Source organism: Aspergillus eucalypticola, assembly GCF_003184535.1.
Source record: "Aspergillus eucalypticola CBS 122712 chromosome Unknown BO83scaffold_12, whole genome shotgun sequence".
In the NCBI taxonomy this organism is placed as follows: domain Eukaryota; kingdom Fungi; phylum Ascomycota; class Eurotiomycetes; order Eurotiales; family Aspergillaceae; genus Aspergillus; species Aspergillus eucalypticola.
Window position 1 is genome coordinate 177,623 of NW_020290286.1, and position 19,302 is coordinate 196,924.

Consider the following 19,302-nt stretch of genomic DNA (forward strand, 5'->3'; position numbering starts at 1 on the left):
TAACGATGCTGGCTGGAAGAGCAAACAATCAGTACAGTAGAGATGGAATTATATGGAGACTTAATCGATCTCTGCAGTACATGGGGTGAGAATTTCCCCCCAAAGGCGGCAAGCTAATTGTGGAATCCTGATGGCTTCGTGTTGGTAAGAGTACTAGTTCTCTCCACCGCATCATCCACTCCATGTGATACATCTATACGACAGGTCGATAGGGCCATACCCCTTGCCACGGGTGGCACGGCATCCAAAGTACCCAAGCACTGCAACTCCGTATAGGTTACAGAATTATTGTATATGGTTTCATCATATCAGGGAAGAAGAGAAAGCGGCGCAGAACGAGAAGAGTTAACTGGGCGCATCATCGCTTTGTGGAGCGGGTAGGAAAAGGAAGACTGTCGCGTACTAAGTAATAGGTAGTAATAGTAATCGGATGATACTTTTCCGTATTGTAGAGTCATAGTATTGAATATGTAAAGTGGATGGTAACAATTAAATACTAGTAGTAAGTACTAGTATTTCTGTGGTCAATTCTTGATTCAGGACTGGTGGTCGGCATTGAACGAAGATATATTTCCATCGATAACTTCCCGAATGGCAATAGTAGCAACAGCAATTGCCTGATTCAAGGTACCAAACTAGTACTTAGTACTTTCAATACACCCTATTTCATGGAACTGGCTGCCTACAATATTCTGGGGAGCATTTCGAGCGAATAGTGATATTTTCGGAGCATTGATTTAGCCTCCAATTATGGCCATCACATTGAAAGTTAAGTAGATAGATAGATAGATAGATAGACATAGTATAAGTTACTACTCTTTTCCTCTGGGAAAAGAGTGGCTGAGTAGTACCTTCCCAAACAAAACAAAACCAAACTAGCGAGGGGTTTTGTGTGGCTGAGTGGCTGGGGAAGGAAAGACCGTGAGTGACCGCCTCCCGCCAGCTCCTTCTCTCGCTCCGGCGTCATGATTGTCATCATCAATCATCGCTTGCTGCTCTTCCGGTTTATTTCCAAACCGTTGATTGTTTCCCCCCTCTTTCCCTCCCCCTCATCAAACTACATCAACAGGTGCTGTTAGCTACCCCGTATATCCCTTCTTCTACATCTCCCTGCTCCTCAGAATACCACCCCACCGAGCCATCTCTCTTCCATCCGGTGGCGCAAGATGAAGCTCACGTTCAAGGTACGCGTGATTTCTACCCCACCCCCTCTGCTTGTCCTCGAGTCTGACATGTTCGTTCTTCTTCCTCTAGGACCTGAAACAACAAAAGTTTGTAATCGATGCAGAGCCCTCGGAGACGGTAGGCGGTTCCCTTCCTCTCAGCGTCGTGACTTTGCCGGCGTCAGTGCGGGGCTAAATGAATTATCCGACAGGTCGGGCAAGTGAAGGAAAAGATCTCCAAGGAGAAGGAATGGGAGGTTCCTCAGCTTAAGCTCATCTACTCTGGTAAGTAAAGTATCTTTTGCATTTTACAGTTGTTGCACCTTTCTCGATAGCCTCTGCCACTATGTTAGGCCGTCATTTCAGCGCTGACCGTTCTTCGCTCCAACAGGAAAGATCCTTCAAGATGACAAGACGATCGAGTCATACAACATCGAGGAGAAGGGGTTCATAGTGTGCATGGTCTCTAAGGTACGTAGACCTGAGGCTAAGGATACATGCCTTTTGGATGAAGGTCTAATTTCTCGTGTGTAGCCCAAGGCTACTTCCTCCGGCACCTCGTCACAAGCGCCCTCCACCCCATCCAGAGCAGTCACCTCTACCCCTGCTGCGCCTCCCGCCCCAGCCCCATCTGCCGCTTCCACTACACCGGCTGTTCCTTCGACTCCCTCCCCGGCCGCCGCGGGGGCCTCCCAGGCACAGGGCTCCGCATTCAATGACCCCTCCGCATTGCTGAGTGGCACTCAGAGTGAAGCTGTCGTGGCTCAGATGGAGGCAATGGGTTTCGCTCGGAGTGATGTTAACCGTGCAATGAGGGCTGCTTTCTTCAACCCCGACCGTGCTATTGAATACCTTTTGAATGTGAGTTCATGGCGCTGGCATCCGGCCATAGGTTGCCCGATTTTGCGCTGACTTTAAGCAGGGTATCCCCGAGAACATTCAACAGGAACAGCAACAGCAAGCCGCTGCCGCTAGCGCACCCCAGACTGCTGCTCCCGAAAGCGCTCCGTCCGCTGGTGACGACGAACCGGTCAACTTGTTCGAGGCTGCCGCTCAGGCTGGTGGCCAGGAGGGAGGAGCTCGAGGAGCTCGAGGTGCTGGTGGCGCTGAACTCCCGAGTCTCGAATTTCTTCGCAATAACCCCCATTTCCAGCAGCTTCGTCAGTTGGTCCAACAACAACCACAAATGCTCGAGCCCATCCTCCAACAAGTCGCCGCTGGAAACCCCCAAATCGCGCAGCTCATTGGTCAGAATGAGGAGCAATTCCTGCAGCTCCTGAGTGAGGAACCTGATGATGACGAGGCGCTGCCCCCTGGCACGACTCAAATTCACGTCACGGAAGAAGAGAGAGATGCCATTGAACGCGTGCGTATACCATAATTCCATCATCCTTTGTGGAAACGTAGCTGACATGTTTTTGCTAGCTCTGCCGGCTTGGATTCTCTCGGGACTTGGTCATTCAAGCTTATTTCGCTTGCGACAAGAACGAAGAGCTCGCAGCTAACTATTTGTTTGAAAACCCTGATGATCCCGAGGATATGTGATTCAAGCACGGCCCGTGTATTCCCATGTGTTTGAGATACTGCTCACTGCTTCGAATCATGTTCTCTTTTCCTAATTAACGTCGATATGTACCCACTTTTCTCCTCTTCCCCTTCGCCTCAAGATCTTATGAGAGTCGACGATTACGTAGATCAGAAAATGGCTTCAACCTCTGCCTCTGGCTTGCGAACCCCAGGCCAGGCTGGAGCGTGTCTTTTATTGTCGGATCCACCCCCCGATAGTACTTATTCTTCACACGCTCGTTTTAACACTGGACGACATATTAGTAGGCCAGTGTCCCTGATGGACGGAAGATGCTTCCATTTTCGCGATATTCCCATGTTTCTTCTCTATTTTCACTTCTATCATTCTATCTCCTTCTCCAACTCCTCAATATGACCTTCCAGTCATGTATCTAGTTCATGGAAACGAAAACAAGGCGTTGCGCCCCCTTCCCTCCCTCCCTCTTGCCTCAGTCATTCTACCAACCCCCAAATCTATCTATTTACATCAAGGAATTATCTATTGATTCGGAGTTGCTAAAAGTCAAGACTCCTGATTTGTTGTTTTATGCAGTACAAACTACGAGCAGTACTACTTGTAGCTAGAGGTGTAGAGGCAGATAGGAAGGTAGGAAGTAAGGGGAGTTCAGGATCCCGAACGCATGACCGACCGACATGACTGTCTGTTTGTCCCGATCTGCGCTTGATCGGATGACATGATACATACTACTAGTAGTAGGTTGGCACGGATGACTGGGTGCCAGCATGCGGGATCACTATCCTGGAATGTTGTGCTATCATGTTCTGTCGGTTACTACTAATTAGTTAAATAGTTGATCTAGGAGGTTTATGTTAGTAGTACGTAGGCTTGGTTGGGTAATACTAGGTATTTATGTGATGTTATATATAATGGTCTTAAGTTTCTCGGAGTTAGTATATATCTTTACGAACTAAAAAGAGGTTCTGACATGATTATGATTAGTAGTGGGGTATATTCTATTGTCGTGATGATGAGAAAATATGTGGGTATGTAGGAATGGGTATAGGAAGGGTAGGATGTTGGGTACATGCACGCAGTAATAGGGTGCTACTAAGCGTGTAGAACCTGTACCGATTGACTAGTAGTAGAGAGATTTTCGCTGAGAGGATGAGAACGGAAAATGGTTCATGTGGTTGGTGGGGTATATAATGGGATATAGTAGCATGGGTATGTAGTATAATCTGCTGGTGATAGGTAGGCAGGTAGGATGTGTGGTATGAGAAGGGGCTAATCAAAACGGGCGTGTAAATGGCAAGAAGAAGGGATAAAAAACAATAACCAAGAAAAGAAGAGGAAAGAAGATGTGTAGGTTGTCTCCGTCGAAAGCGGGATCTAAGTCGTTTCCCGCTGCCAGCTGACCGAGTGAGCTTCAACGTCATCTGATATTTCAAAGCGTAATCTGTCAAACACAACCACTTCTTCGTGCGGCCCAGACGGACAATCCGCGTCTGCCGATCACTCGGCTCAAGGTAGGGAAAATGCCATCAGTGCCAAAGTCCAGGTCATCCAAATTGAGATGCTTGCGCCAAGTCCACAGCTCGTGCAGTGTGAGACCTGAATTGTCGGGCGAGGGATGTGTATACCGGTCGAGGAAAGTAGCGGATTTAGGTGCGACCACAAAGACCGAGCGTTCGGGATGATCCACGCTGTTGCTTGCGTCGGGGTTTGGGCATTGTGGCACCAATTTCTCGAGCTCGTTGGCCATTTCTGGTCCGGAGATACCCATCAAGTCCCGCGTTTCGATGTCCAGCTGGGTGCTGGTGCTCTCTCCCAACAACCACAATGGAGGGGAATAGGTCTTCCACCAGAGTATCGTAGCCGATTTCTGGGCATTGTCGATGGCACCAGCCTCGAAGAAGCTATCGGAGACGATTGAGGGGATCGCAAGCTGAGTAGGGACTACGCCACCCTGATGGTACACTCCCATGAGGAACCCTAGAGCGGCATTAAAAATCACCCAAGCGGCCAAGAAAAGACGCGATTTGCGCACGCGGAGGCAACTAAGGAGGAGCGGGACGCATGGAAGCAGGAACCGGGGTTCCTGGTGCGGAAACAAGGAAAGCATAGCGGTTGCTGAGATGGCAGAGACGGCGCGTATGTTTTTTAGCGAAGACTGAATTGCTTTCGACTTGCTGAAAGAAAGTACTATCGCCACATACGCTGGCCCCAGGAGTTGCGGCAGATTGACTAGAAAGTGATGGTACCGAGGGTGAAGGCCATGGAGAGCTAGGTTGGACTTGTCGCTATTGTAGAGCAGATTATTGAGGGGCGTGATGATAGGTGTGTGAACAGCGTCCCAAAGCGAGGCAGAAGGGTTGTAGAATGTTGTATCGACAAGGACAGCGATGTAGAAGAAGAATAAACCGAACCCAGCAAATGAAAGCAAGGAGAAAGGCCTAAAAATGTTAGGCTTGGTGGAAAGAGAGGGTCCAAGGCTGCGCAATACGTACTTGCGCCAGAAATGAGGCAGTAACCGCAGTCCTGGGACGAGGAGGAAGGCCGGAAAAGTGATGCGGTTGAAAACACCCACGACGGCGATGAGAGATAGCACGGCGCATGCGAAGATGGACGAGCGTCGCTATAAGCAGTGATTAGCCAGGAGCTAGCATCATATGAATTCCGCACTAATAAACCTACCTTGTTATCAACAATGCGCTGAATCAAGACTAAGCCCCAGGCGACCAACAGGGTCTCGACGGAGTTGGAGAAGGTGTGCGTCTGATATGTCCAGGTGACATACGAGGATGCGACTAGGACCACCGTCGCGCGGCGATGGCGCGGTAGAGGAACCAGCTCATAGACGGCCCAATCCTCGAGCACAAAGCTCAAGAGAAACATGACCCCTCGTAACACATAGTAAACCAGCTCTGGCGGAGGGTTTAGTGTCCCGCTTTCTGTATAGAATCCCTTCAGCAGGTTCATCGGTACGTCGTAGGTCGGCCATAGTGGGAAGACGCTGCGTATCGGCTTATCGGAGGTGAATTCCCAGGGTAAGCGGGAAGGATAGGAGAAGATGCGACCTAGGGAAACATTTGTGAGCAATGCGCATTCAGTTCCCACGTAGATTTGGGGTTTGCGGTGGAGAGGACAAGGCTGCTTCGATGCGCGGGATGCGTCGGAAGAGCGCCATCTCCAGTCACAAGCGGTCGCACCGCCGGAGAATAAAAAGATCAAGATCGCAACGGAGATAGAAAATAATCTGTGCGACTCAGCGGAATTGACTCACCTGCAAAGACTTCAGGGCCTTGGAAATTCTCATCCGGGTGTAAATAACTTGGAGACAGTGCGAAGTACACCCGGATCACCAGCAGCAGCAGGTACGTTCGTCTCCACATGGCTTGGGATTGGGGGGGTGGATTGAAGCACGGAGAATCTCAAGGCAACAAGGAACCAGTCTGATTTTGGGGGATACTGTACATGCCGGTTGCCTAGTACTAGTAGCCGTCCTGCATCCGAGAAGATTTATGGAGATGAACGTGGAAAGAGAAATCAAGGAATGACTTGTTGGGACATGAAGGGCGGGCTATCCAGAATCAGGAAAAGGGAAAAACAATAGATGCAAAAGCAACTATAGAGCGATAGAGAAAGAGGGAGGGAAAAGACAGGAGAAAAGAAAAGAAAAGAAGGTCAAAAAGTAAGATTCCAGGAGAAACAAAGCGCACTGGAGATAAATGTTTATCCCCGAGAAGTTGAAGCGTTAGACTCCGAGTGGATGGGAAAAGGTACGTAGTTGTCGTGTTCGTGGGGTGATATCACTTCTTTCTGCCAGGAACTATTGGCTTTTGGGGTGAAATTACTCCGTTGATAGTTCAGTCCTGGTTTGTGCTGGTGGGTCAGACAGCCCATCGAGGATCCTCAGGAACGGATCTATCGGCAATGTTTGACATCCAAGCATTGAGGCAGATGGGAATTCTCCAACTTGGCAACAACTGGAGACCTTTCCCTTCCACTTCTGCATCCGTGCACCCCCAGAGTTAGTGCGACCGATCGATGGAATGTTGAATGCTGATGGTGTGTGTTGTTGATGCATCGGTCGGGATTTCCTCCATTGGGAAACACTAGATTCTAGATGATTTCCAGAGGATGAACAGTGTTTGATCAGCTTCTGCGAGATATCTAGGGGATACCCTTGCTATTGTATATCTTGACCAAAGAAACTACCAATTGCTTGTTGGACCTTGGTGGAAGGTACTATACAGATGGCGTATAGTTTATAGTCTTCGATCAACTTCATTCGCATCAAAGAATACAATAGATCAACTAAGCAACAATGGGCATAAGGTTTTAGATAAGGTCAATGAGAATTAGATCAATAGGCAATATCCTTATTATGACAAAGTACTGTGTAATAGTATTCACTCTGCTGATTCATTTGCTTGTCTAGTGAGTAAGTAAGTAAAGTAAGTAAGGAAAGGAAATCGAAAGAAGAAAGAAAGAACCATCCATTCAGGCAGCACCAGGCCACAACCGCCCGGGTGGAGTCAGCAGCAGCGAATGACGGAGGAGATTGCCGGACCCTCGTCAGCCTCAACGCCGGGCCATTCATCGCTCTTGGCTTTCATCGGTCTCGGAACTCTCCCAAGCAACCTCCTTCCCTTTCAACCCCCAGATTTGAACCTTTGTATCTCTTTCTCATCCACCTCACTTTCCCACCGCTGGTTGGGATATTTATATTCCTCTATATCTCTGCTTGTTCACCCATTACCATTGTTCGCAACCAACTCACTTGAACTCATTCACATTCCGCTGTCACGGCTAGATTTGCAAAGTAAGCAAACGTCTTCCCCCACCCAGGTACCCCTCATATCTTTAACGTCGTCGCTGGCCTTTGACCCAACAACAACACAACTCACTCCAGTGCTGAGAGCTGACATCTTCACCCAAAGAACTCGAATCTTTTAGACACTTCCTAATACACCTCAACAAAATGGCCGACACACCTGCTCCTTACTCCGGTCCCATGTTGACCTTCATCAGTGGCGACGGCGTGCACATTGAGTGTGGTAAGTGCACGCGGTGGTTCGAGCTCGGCAGACGCGCTTGGAGTCTGTGTTACGGTTAAAGCAGATATGCTAACATTTGTGGAAATACAGAACGTGATGTTGCCGAGCGCTCCCTCCTCATCAAGAACATGCTGGAAGATCTGGGTGGCGCCAACGAGGAGATTCCGATCCCTAATGTGAGTTGTCCGTGAAAGTAAAAGGACCATTGGTGGCCATAGCTAACCACGACCGAAACATAGGTCAACGAAGCTGTTCTGAAGAAGGTCATCGAATGGTGCAGACACCACAAGAACGACCCCCCCAGCACTGGCGAGGAGGATGACTCCCGCCGCAAGACCACCGACATCGACGAGTGGGATCAGAAGTTTACCCAGGTTGACCAGGAGATGTTGTTCGAGATCATTCTGGTACGTGTTACGAACTACTTTCTAGGAAAGCCCACCTGCTAACTTGGCGCTCAACTCGACAGGCCGCAAACTACCTCGACATTAAGGGTCTTCTGGATGTCGGATGCAAGACTGTCGCAAACATGATCAAGGGCAAGTCTCCGGAAGAGATCCGCAAGACCTTCAACATCCAGAACGACTTCACCCCCGAGGAGGAGGATCAGATCCGCCGTGAGAACGAGTGGGCCGAGGAGTAAGTCTTTTACAGAAACCCAACACCCGCTATTTTACCATCTGAGCGTATGCTAACATTATACTCGCCATAGCCGCTAAATCTGCGTTAATCCATGACATCAGTATGCTGACTCCGACGGCTTGTTGATTGCAAGCAAGCCGAGGAAGATGAGCTATCATGATGTTTTAATTCGGGTCTCGTTGGGTCTCAGGTTGCAGTTCATGGAGTTACTAGTCTTTTACTTTTTCACTCAATTCTCTCAACGCCAGCGGTTTGCTTTCTCAATCTCTCTTTTCCCTTTGGCCCTTGCCATTCGTTCGTTATGAGCAGGGGATAGATGTAGCTCTAAAGTAGTACATGGTTAACTAACACTTTTAACGCCATTGCGCATATTGTTGCCATAATATAACCTTGTTCCACGTGCAGGGCAAGTAGAAACTGTAATTATCTTCTCCCGCTAGTAATAGCTCTGATAATTGTACTAGTCGTTGATATCCAGTAGGCAAGACTGGTTACTACTACTGTAATGTCTATAGACATACAGCCTACAAGGGCAGGATCTAGACCCCGAATCCACGCAACGCGGAAAGACTACAACAACACAAACCATATCATATACAGACATAGGAAAAAGATCTTCGTTCAAAACTGCTCATTAACCCATCATGAATTTTCGATTTTTTGTCGTTCCTTTCAGCTCGTGTACACACATCTTGCAGAAGCACCACTGCACCACCACAAGACCAGTTGAGAAACCCCTCCATCAAAAGAGAAGAAAAAAAAGCAAGCATTATCTCTCCCTCCCCGCTTATGCACTCTTCCTTCCCCTCGCGCTTCAAATAACTTGTCGGGTTTTAGAGCGGGAGAAAGAGCAAAGGAAAACAATAGAGATTGAGAATCAAACGGGCATCTCAAAAAGCGGGTTTTGATTTCAGGCAACATAATCTATAATGATGCAAGTGGATTTTTTGTTTCTTTTTATTTTTTGTATCATCGCGAGCAGTAGCGGCACACAAGAGTTGTTGTTGTCATTGTTGGCAGCGGTATCACAGCAACTGAACGAAACATTTTCCCCCGGGAAAGTAGCAGCAGGTGGACAGAGACATTTCTCGGGGCGGAATCGAAAAAGTCGGTTGGTGTGGAAGGTTCCTCCAATGGACGAATTTAGACTCCGAGACGGGACTTGCGCCAGTGCCTACGCTTGGCGTTGTATCTGGGTTAGGAAGAGACATGTTAGTATTCGGTGTTTTTTTTGGGTTCATGATAGGATTGTGGGTGAGGATGTAGAATGTGGGGTGTGCTGTGTCCTTTGATGTTGTTCCCAGCGGTCGACTAGTTGATTTGGGGGGTTTTGGTGTGTGCTGGCGAATCATCTGGGGCTGCGTCTTGAATATTCCTTCTCTTTGTTTATTCGTTCGCTGATATCACTCCATTTTCCTTCTCATGCTCTTTGTACTTCTTCGCTGGGACTCATCGAGGACTTCGCGGGGTGTGTTGTATGGGTTGCGTGCAAATTGGGAACAGGTGACGGTTTCTTATTTACCTGATGGTGTTACCGGTCCTGAGACGAATCCACTGGGGGATAGGACGGTTCTGTCTCTGAGCTTTGGCAAGCTTCTGCTTGGTGCGGAAACTCTTGTGGCTCTATAGTGAAAGAAGAGAGTTGATCGTTAGCCTGCTGTTCAACTTCATCATCCCGACCACTTTTCCTTAGTCCGTGTAGCCGTATTCATATTTTTTATTTCCAGCACAAAATGGAATGGTTCACGGTCGTTCGAATGACAGGGAGGGCTGCTAACCGGCATCTTGAAGACTTGTCGCGACGGCGAGCTGAGTGTATGGACTGGCGATGATGAGGTTGTCGACCGTCTGTCAAGCCGTTCAGTAGTGGTAGTTTTTTTGTGCGGGCAGGGCTTAGCGTTTCGCTTCCGTGGGGTCATGTGATTTCTGCCTAAGGCGGAAGGTACCCCATCATTTTGGTTTCTTGGTGGTTCTAGTCGGGGAAATTTGATTTGAACGGGGATAAGATGCTTGTATTTTGCATCTCTCTTAGGGATTATGATAGATCTAATGTGCTATGCTGAGCTGGCAAAGTCTGCAATGTCTATAGTATTTGAGCAGTACTTATCGTGGTATTGTCCCTGAGTGACTGAAACCCCAAACGGGAAGTTACAAGTCACGTGTTATATCGCCCAGTGGCTACAACATATTAAGAGCTCCAGTAAAGATCATTCTCGTGGCAGCCAGAAGACTGATATTAAGGTGTTCGCCGGTTGAGACGTGCTTTGGGAAATCACAAATACTCTTGAGGGCAATGGCGCGTGTGTTTGCCGCTCGAGTAACAATGCAACACCCCCGCCAATTGGACAGTCAGTAGACATGAAGAGCACCAAACCAGCCGTTTAGAGTCTTCAGGCTACCGGAGATGCGCTTGTGCCCAGTTACATCCTCTGTACGGAGTACTCGCAGAATAATACATTATTGCATTGCAGACAGGCCGCTTGGATGGCGAGACAGCGCGGGACCATGGGAGTCCATTACATTGATGAGGTGTGGAAGTTGCGTCACGAGCTCAGTTCACGAGCCTGAACCATACTGTAGAAAACAAGATTTGACAACTGGGAGTATCATTGACAGATCGGATGTCATACCGATATTCTCCGGTTATTTTCAAGCCACAAACTTTGTAGATGGGAAGCCTATGCCTGAGCGATTCGACGCATCATAGACAACGGTTGACTTATTAATCAAGGCGCCATGTTTGCTTGCTTACATCGGCATCGGCCGCCCATCCTCCCGTCGACCAGTCAATTAATTGAGCTTATCAACATTATATACGAATGCATGGGATTCGTTCGGAGAGCCCATGTTCCGGCCTAGCGTAGACGGTATCTACCGCACACTATAGCGTGCATGGCCCTGTATTTGAACTTGGCGGGGGTTAGCAAGTCCCGAGTCGCTTCAGGGATCCAAAAGGCTCGGAATGTTCAATGTACAGTTGAGCAGTTGCTGGGGTAGCTAGGTGTCAGGGCGTTACCACAAAGTAACTTTCTCTATTCGGGCCAGAACGAGCCTGTCAGGTTATTGATCAGATAGCAAACAGAGATAAGTAGGTGCTATATCACCTAGTATGACCGATATTGGGAATCCAACGTGATGTTCTAAATTACACTGTGGATTTAACATTCCAAACGATAAACCACAAGCGGTGAATACAACTGATAACTCCGTACAGAGTACAGCTGCAGGTTTCATTAAAATCATGTCGGGGACCCAAACAGGTCAATTCTCGTAAGCCGAACACGAAGCTAGACATAGTGGGAGATGAGTCAAAAGTAGACGTGGTAGCGAAGACACTATCAGCATGTAGCAGACTAGCAGTGGATATGTCCATGGTAACGGGCTATTCAAGGATTACAGATGGACCAATGGAAGAAGGCACAAAGGATCAGGGCCGGTTAGTTTGCGGTATCGATATGCCTAATCAGGCATCGACTGCGATCGGTAAGATATATCTAGCGGGCGGCGGTGCTCGGAGACCCCGACTCGCCGACTTCTATGCAGAATACAACAAAGATCCTTTCAACAACCTTTGTCTCAGGCACACACGAGCCAAACCAAAACTGCTAATTAGGCTGCCACTTCGATGACATACACGCAAACTCGCTATTTCTTTGCCCACATGGCCCTTTTTTCGGTGGAACCTGAACACATCACTAAAATGGACAACATCGCAGGATGATGAAGAATACGTATCTAGTCGATGCTTGCTGTTGGCGAAAGTAAACAAAGGCATCTGGTGCGGCATGTTTTGATGTTGATCACATATTCATTGGAGTCTTGGAATGCAACAGGAAAAGGTACCCGCCCCTGAATTCCTTATGTCAAGTGTCCATCCATTTTCAATGTGGATGGAGTAAAGTTCAATAAATTGGGGCCTCTCAAGTCTCAGATTCCACTAGCTTAACTGTCGAAGCATGAATGGCAGCCCCAGCCTGCGTAGTTGTAGCTCAGCATCTATCTAACTTGTGCCCGAGCAGGGTATAGATAGCCATACAAGGAACGGAGTAGACTACTTTGCCTTCACTTCGGTACCCAGAAAAGCCCATGCGGGTCTTCGGTAAATTAAGGCTAATCCTCTCCCTACTCTCAGTTCGAGTTTTTTTTTTTTTTTTAAGGCGGAGTTGTGTCGGACCCCGCCAATTACTACTACTAGTAGTAAGTAACTACTGTACTCCGTAGACTAGAACCCTTCAGCCATACACAGCTGGCGTCGTATTCGTATTACGATTGGTAGGGCTCTTGTCTCTTCCTTTAGCAGGGAAGATGGAGGAGGTTACGCGCTGTGGTTCTAGAACCAGATCCGAAGCATCATCACCATCATCCATTGAAGGTTCACTTTTGGAGTGTGACTGTTGTGACTCATAAGTTTCGCCCCTAAATAACCGAATCAATTATCATAACTCCCGGTTTACTAAGGTACTTGCTATCCTGGGAGAATCGGTAGCCCATGCAATGAGGTAACAATTATTGTTGGTGTTCTTGAAAATTCGAGCGAGGGCCGGTTCATAGTGTGCTGATGGTAGGTAAGATCTTCGTAGTTTATGTACGAGATCGTATATATGGGTGGACTTATCGTTTGTTATTATTGACCTGCAGTGTAACAGAGCACTGCAAATTGTACCAATTAGACATCTGATAACCTTCCTTCTGCAGAGACTTTTTGAGATTATTGTGAAGTATTGCAGCAGTCTTTCGTTAACTGCGACAACCAAACAACGACTTATTATCATCTACCAGAAGAAGATATTATTAATAGGTTAATAGATACTGTAAATAGTAAATACCACCGTCTACCGCATCTGGACAAGCTTCAGCATAAAATTCCGGGAATATCAGCAGGTGGAGGTCCGGTGACTAGTGGGGGAGATGCATAAAATGGCCCTCGGGAAGTCGGGGCTCCGACCGAGCAAATGGAACTAAACGCGACGGCCACTAGAAAAGTAATCCACCATTCAATCAAGCAAAAGAAGATTGGAAGGCAAAGATGGGGACTTGTCGCTGACGCAGATACCTTTTTTGTCTCTAGTTAAGTTGAAAGGCCAGCTTAGGTTCCAGAATCAACTCTGATGCCTATTCTTCTTTAATTATGATTAATATTAGAGCCTCTTCCCCTTTTTTCCCACATTTTTAATTCCCATCTTGCCCTGGGTCCCTTTCAATCCAGTCTGACTTACACTCCACCACATAAGTTGTAGTTGATCATTCCATCCCTATCTGCCACGCGTGTGGAGGAATATCTCACAACAGGGCACCAGCCATCCTATCTCTCTTCTAACACCCCTCCCCTCCCCCTCCCTGCTCCCATCCCTGCGCGTCCTTCTCTCCCTCGCGTCTGTTATTTCGGGGGCAATCGGCCAGCTCCTGCTACAAGCAACTTCAACTTTCCCCATCAGCTGTCCCACCTCATGGAGTAGAGCGACCTCTTGTCCTCGTCTTTCACCCTCCTCCATATATACTAGAGAGTGAGGCTTTCGTTTCGACACCTCGAACGGAATGTCTCACCCAGAGAATGAGCACGTCTCGGCGGAGACATCCCCGAACGACGTTGAATTGACAGCAATGGACGGAGCAAGACCGTCCTCAGCAGAGCAGCGCAAGTCAAGCGGCCAGTCATCAATCACCAGTACGACAATGGTTCCTACAGGAGAAAAGGGCCCAGCGTCTCAGCCATCTACTGGCAACCAGCTAGCCCGAGCAGATGATTCAGATGCGCTGTATGCCCATCTTCCCGAGCACGAGAAACAGATCTTGAAGATGCAGTTGGACGCAGATGATGTGAATGTCTCCTTCTTTGGTCTGTTTCGCTATGCTTCCCGAATGGATCTTGCGATTATGTTCGTGAGCGCAATTTGTGCCATTGTCGCAGGCGCTGCGCTGCCTCTTTTTACAGTGAGTGCCTATCTATGACGCCAGTTATTAGCAACTGGGCTTATGGACTGACTTCGACCTAGATCCTCTTCGGTTCCCTGGCCTCAGATTTCCGAGGCATAGCCTTGTCTGAAATGTCGTACCACGACTTCTACCACCAGTTAACGAAAAATGTTCTATATTTCGTTTATCTCGGCATCGCAGAGTTCGTCACTGTATACATTTCCACTGTCGGCTTCATCTACACTGGTGAACATGTCACTCAAAAGATTCGCGAACACTACCTTGAGTCGATCTTGAGACAAAACATGGGTTACTTCGATAAGCTGGGTGCCGGTGAAGTGACTACGCGCATTACGGCCGACACGAACCTCATCCAAGACGGTGTCTCGGAAAAGGTTGGACTGACATTGACCGCCATCGCCACGTTTGTCACTGCCTTTATTGTCGCTTATATCAAATACTGGAAGCTGGCCCTGATTTGCACATCAACCATTGTGGCGTTGGTTTTGCTTATGGGAGGTGGATCTCGGTTTATTGTCAAGAACAGCAAGCAGGCTCTGCAGAGCGCCGGTGCCGGTGGTACAGTAGCGGAGGAAGTTATCAGCTCCATCCGCAATGCAACTGCTTTCGGAACTCAGGACAAGCTCGCAAAGCAATATGAAACTCATTTGGCTGAAGCTGAGAAGTGGGGTATCAAGACCCAAGTGACCCTTGGTTTCATGATTGGTGGCATGTTTGGTATTATGTTCTCCAACTATGGCCTTGGCTTCTGGATGGGTTCCCGCTTCCTCACAGACGGTGAGGTCAATGTTGGCCAGGTCCTGACTGTGTTGATGGCTATCCTGATCGGTTCGTTCAGTCTGGGTAACGTCAGCCCTAACGCTCAGGCATTTACCAACGCTGTCGCCGCCGCTGTCAAGATCTACGGTACAATTGACCGCCCCTCGCCCCTGGATCCTTATTCCGAAGAAGGTGAGAAGCTTGAGCATTTCGAGGGCAACATTGAGTTCCGTGACATCAAGCACATCTACCCTTCGCGACCAGAAGTCACTGTCATGGATGGTGTTTCTCTTAGCATGCCTGCCGGAAAGACGACTGCCTTGGTGGGCCCGTCCGGCTCTGGAAAGAGTACTGTTGTCGGACTCGTTGAGCGCTTCTATTTCCCCGTCGGGGGCTCTGTTCTGTTGGACGGCCATGATATCTCGACTCTCAACCTTCGTTGGTTGCGTCAGCAAATTTCACTGGTCAGCCAAGAACCTATTCTCTTTGGCACTACGATCTATCACAACATCCGTTATGGTCTCATCGGGACCAAGTTCGAGCAAGAATCCGAGGAAAAGATCCGAGAGCTGATCGAGAATGCGGCCAGAATGGCCAATGCGCATGATTTCATCACGGCACTTCCCGAAGGATATGAGACCAACGTTGGTCAGCGCGGCTTTTTGCTTTCCGGTGGACAGAAGCAGCGTATCGCCATCGCGCGTGCTATCGTGAGCGATCCCAAAATTCTTCTCCTCGACGAAGCCACATCTGCGTTGGATACGAAATCCGAGGGCGTCGTACAAGCGGCACTGGACCGAGCTGCTGAAGGTCGAACCACTATCGTGATTGCCCACCGCCTGTCTACTATCAAGACGGCGCACAACATCGTTGTCATGGTGAATGGCAAGATTGTAGAGCAAGGAAACCACAACGAGCTTGTCAGCCGTAAGGGTACCTACCACAGTCTTGTTGAGGCCCAGCGTATCAACGAGGAAAAGGACGCGGAAGCCCTGGCTGCCGACGAGGATGTGGATGAGGAAGATTTCTCCAAACAGGAAATTGCGCGCATCAAGTCTGCCAGCAGCGGGTCTGGCTCTCTCGATGATGAGGATGAGAAATCCCTCGCCGGGAATGGACTGAACCGCAGTGGAACGCACAAGTCCATCTCCAGCGCCATTCTTTCTAAGCGGGAACCCGAGGTAGCTCGGAAGTACTCCCTCTGGACGTTGGTCAAATTCATCGCCTCTTTCAATCGCCCTGAGCTTAAGTATATGCTGATTGGCTTGGTCTTCGCCGTCCTTTCCGGTGGTGGCCAGCCGACTCAGGCTGTGCTCTACGCCAAAGCTATCAGTACACTTTCGTTGCCTACTAGCGAGGCCGCCAAAATCCGTCACGATGGGGCTTTTTGGGCTCTGATGTTCTTCGTTGTCGGAATTGCTCAGTTTATCAATCTTTCCATCAATGGTGCCGCATTTGCCGTCTGCTCAGAGCGACTGATTCGCCGCGCTCGTAGCATGGCCTTCAGATCGATTCTTCGCCAGGATATCACCTTCTTTGACCGAGAGGAAAACAGCACTGGTGCGCTCACATCATTCCTTTCGACGGAGACTAAGCATCTTTCTGGTGTCAGTGGCGCGACCTTGGGAACTATTCTCATGACCAGCACTACTCTTGGCGCGGCTATGATCATTTCTCTATCTATCGGGTGGAAACTAGCTCTGGTTTGTATCTCTGTGGTCCCTGTCCTTCTGGGTTGCGGTTTCTACCGTTTCTACATGCTTGCAAGATTCCAACAACGATCCAAGACTGCCTATGAGGGTTCTGCGAGCTATGCTTGCGAAGCGACATCTGCTATTCGCACTGTCGCCTCCCTCACTCGGGAGCAGGATGTCTGGGCAATGTACCATTCTCAGTTGGAGGACCAGGGCCGAAAGAGTTTGATATCCGTGCTGAAGTCTTCTATCCTCTATGCATGCTCGCAAGCTCTAGTTTTCTTCTGTGTTGCACTCGGCTTCTGGTACGGAGGTACCCTCCTGGGCCATCACGAGTACTCAGTCTTTCGCTTTTTCGTCTGCTTCTCCGAAATTTTGTTTGGCGCCCAGTCCGCTGGTACTGTCTTCTCCTTCTCCCCCGACATGGGCAAGGCGAAGAACGCTGCAGCTGAGTTCCGGAGACTGTTTGATCGGAAGCCAGAGATTGACACATGGTCCGAAGAGGGCGAGCAGCTCGAATCTGTGGAAGGTGAGATTGAGTTCAAGAATGTGCACTTCCGGTACCCTACCCGGGCTGAGCAGCCTGTCCTGCGAGGCCTGAACCTGACCGTCAAGCCTGGACAATACATTGCCCTCGTCGGGCCTAGTGGATGTGGCAAGAGTACGACAATTGCGCTCCTCGAACGCTTCTACGATGCCATTGCTGGCAAGGTTCTTATTGATGGAAAGGATATTACTCAAATCAATGTGAACTCGTACCGCAGTTTCTTGTCGCTCGTCAGCCAGGAACCCACCTTGTACCAAGGCACCATCAAGGAGAACATTTTGTTGGGAGTCCGTGGAGAAGATGTGACGGAGGAGCAACTGGTGAAGGCTTGCAAGGATGCCAACATTTATGACTTTATCATGTCCCTGCCGTAAGTTCACCCATTTGTTGTCCGGAAAGGATTTCGCACTAACAATCTTTTTTTAGTGAGGGTTTCAACACCGTTGTTGGTAGCAAAGGAGGCATGCTGTCCGGAGGTCAGAAGCAGCGTGTGGCGATTGCACGTGCCTTGATCCGGGATCCTCGAGTGCTTCTTCTGGATGAAGCCACCTCTGCTCTCGATTCCGAGTCCGAGAAAGTTGTCCAAGCTGCATTGGATGCTGCGGCTAAGGGCCGAACCACGATCGCCGTCGCACATCGTCTGAGTACGATTCAGAAGGCCGATATCATCTATGTTTTCGACCAGGGGAAGATCGTCGAAAGCGGAACCCACCAAGAATTGATCCGGATAAAAGGCCGTTATTACGAGCTGGTTAATTTGCAGAGCCTGGACGGTGGCCACTAATATTTATCGCATCCTGTTTAGATCTCTACAGTCTGTTTGCTTTGCTTATACCCCCCCCTTATACTTGCGATTATCTCTCATCTCTATTCATCCTGTAATGTGTTATGATCTCTTCTCAAAAGCCATGTCTGGTGTTGGCTCTGGTGGTCACTCAGTTTTTTTTTTTTTTTGTTACTTCTTAAGCTGCATTCATCGGCTTGGAGTGGGCGGGCATTCTGCTTGCTTAGAATGGAAAATCTCACGACTGTACTTTAGTTTTGAGGGCAACTCTCATTACTGTCATCAGCTGGAGTATATAAAAGTAGTATCATTGCATGACAGCTTCGAATCAATCTGATTATATTCATATGGCTTCTGATTTTAGTAATGTAGCAGCCTGTATTCATAAGATTGCCCCTCGCCATTCATGAACGCCCAACCATAAACCCATGATCAAATCTGTTTACCCCGTTCCTGAACTCCGCAAGATCGACAACTAGTACCCTGAACGCCTGCATCAATTGCTAAACGGATCAATCAACACCCTAATGGAAATCAGTCCCGATCATCCAACCCATACTCCCTCTGCACGTCCACCTGCCGTACACCACGAGCATCGGCAATCAAGCCCATCAATCCCTGGGCGATGTCTTTGATTTCATTGTACTCATGGAGAAGACGAATGTGTCGTTTGACCGTCGTGGATGGGTCATTTCTAGACTTGGTGTCAATAAGTGAGAATACCCATGTATGTGAGTGATTGCTGGACTGGTTATGAAACTACAAATGTGAATGGATGGTTTTCATACTTCAATTTGGCCTTGGTCTGTTCTATTTGCGTTTCTTTTTCTCTGATTTGGGATTGTAGACTGGCGATGGATGCGCGGAGGGTGGACTAGGTTTTTTCATTAGTTGAATGTTGCTACTTGTGGGGAGAGTATACATAGCTACCAGCTTTCTTTCTCTTTGGCTCTGGATTTGCTCGTCACTGGCTGGGGTTGTAGTGGAGGATGTGGCTTGCTGGGGTGGTGGCATGATGGTATGCGCATGCATTGGAAGGGGGGGGGGATTGGCTTCCTATCTCATCTTCCCCATTAGTTGAAACCGGGCTGTTATGTTAGAGGGAATAACCAATGTAACAGGATAGCCTTGGCAATGATTCAGAGAGCTAGCTGCCTTGACTGCCGGGTGTGTGGGGAGAGAATAGCGTAC

The 19,302-nt window shown here is 48.7% G+C and overlaps 7 protein-coding genes across 7 annotated transcripts; 3 read left to right on the plus strand and 4 right to left on the minus strand.

Moving 5' to 3' along the window:
- The first annotated feature begins 1,073 nt into the window (after positions 1–1,073).
- BO83DRAFT_31020 (putative UV excision repair protein (RadW)) lies at positions 1,074–2,918 on the plus strand. The gene is made up of 7 exons (XM_025527429.1): positions 1,074–1,184; positions 1,255–1,302; positions 1,376–1,448; positions 1,555–1,634; positions 1,698–2,024; positions 2,086–2,529; positions 2,589–2,918. Exons 1-7 carry the CDS (start codon positions 1,167–1,169, stop codon positions 2,706–2,708), a joined length of 1,110 nt encoding a protein of 369 aa, XP_025388099.1. The 5' UTR covers positions 1,074–1,166; the 3' UTR covers positions 2,709–2,918.
- A 1,232-nt stretch (positions 2,919–4,150) lies between these two features.
- On the minus strand, positions 4,151–6,083 carry smp3 (glycosylphosphatidylinositol-alpha 1,2 mannosyltransferase smp3; the record flags this gene model as incomplete). Its single annotated transcript, XM_025527523.1, has 4 exons — positions 4,151–5,144; positions 5,199–5,326; positions 5,386–5,768; positions 5,975–6,083. The coding sequence occupies 4 exons, from the start codon at positions 6,081–6,083 to the stop codon at positions 4,151–4,153; spliced, it is 1,614 nt and encodes a 537-aa protein (XP_025388100.1).
- A 1,240-nt stretch (positions 6,084–7,323) lies between these two features.
- Positions 7,324–8,789, plus strand: skpA (SCF ubiquitin ligase subunit skpA). The gene is made up of 6 exons (XM_025531236.1): positions 7,324–7,516; positions 7,635–7,751; positions 7,842–7,927; positions 7,991–8,158; positions 8,221–8,390; positions 8,464–8,789. The coding sequence occupies exons 2-6, from the start codon at positions 7,676–7,678 to the stop codon at positions 8,468–8,470; spliced, it is 507 nt and encodes a 168-aa protein (XP_025388101.1). The 5' UTR covers positions 7,324–7,516; positions 7,635–7,675; the 3' UTR covers positions 8,471–8,789.
- A 570-nt stretch (positions 8,790–9,359) lies between these two features.
- Positions 9,360–10,554, minus strand: BO83DRAFT_31200 (uncharacterized protein). Its single transcript, XM_025527501.1, has 3 exons — positions 10,176–10,554; positions 9,916–10,016; positions 9,360–9,585 (listed from the first exon to the last, which is right to left on the minus strand). Exons 1-3 carry the CDS (start codon positions 10,310–10,312, stop codon positions 9,419–9,421), a joined length of 405 nt encoding a protein of 134 aa, XP_025388102.1. The 5' UTR covers positions 10,313–10,554; the 3' UTR covers positions 9,360–9,418.
- An 882-nt stretch (positions 10,555–11,436) lies between these two features.
- On the minus strand, positions 11,437–11,636 carry BO83DRAFT_378388 (uncharacterized protein; the record flags this gene model as incomplete). Its single annotated transcript, XM_025531237.1, has 1 exon — positions 11,437–11,636. One exon carries the CDS (start codon positions 11,634–11,636, stop codon positions 11,454–11,456), a length of 183 nt encoding a protein of 60 aa, XP_025388103.1. The 3' UTR covers positions 11,437–11,453.
- Positions 11,637–13,928: 2,292 nt separating this feature from the next.
- mdr1 (ABC multidrug transporter Mdr1) lies at positions 13,929–18,111 on the plus strand (the record flags this gene model as incomplete). The annotated part of the gene is made up of 3 exons (XM_025535316.1): positions 13,929–14,324; positions 14,387–17,697; positions 17,754–18,111. The coding sequence occupies 3 exons, from the start codon at positions 13,929–13,931 to the stop codon at positions 18,109–18,111; spliced, it is 4,065 nt and encodes a 1,354-aa protein (XP_025388104.1).
- Positions 18,112–18,645: 534 nt separating this feature from the next.
- BO83DRAFT_426969 (SWI5/SAE3 family protein) lies at positions 18,646–19,125 on the minus strand (the record flags this gene model as incomplete). The annotated part of the gene is made up of 3 exons (XM_025535317.1): positions 18,646–18,805; positions 18,900–18,985; positions 19,042–19,125. The coding sequence occupies 3 exons, from the start codon at positions 19,123–19,125 to the stop codon at positions 18,646–18,648; spliced, it is 330 nt and encodes a 109-aa protein (XP_025388105.1).
- Positions 19,126–19,302: the final 177 nt, after the last annotated feature.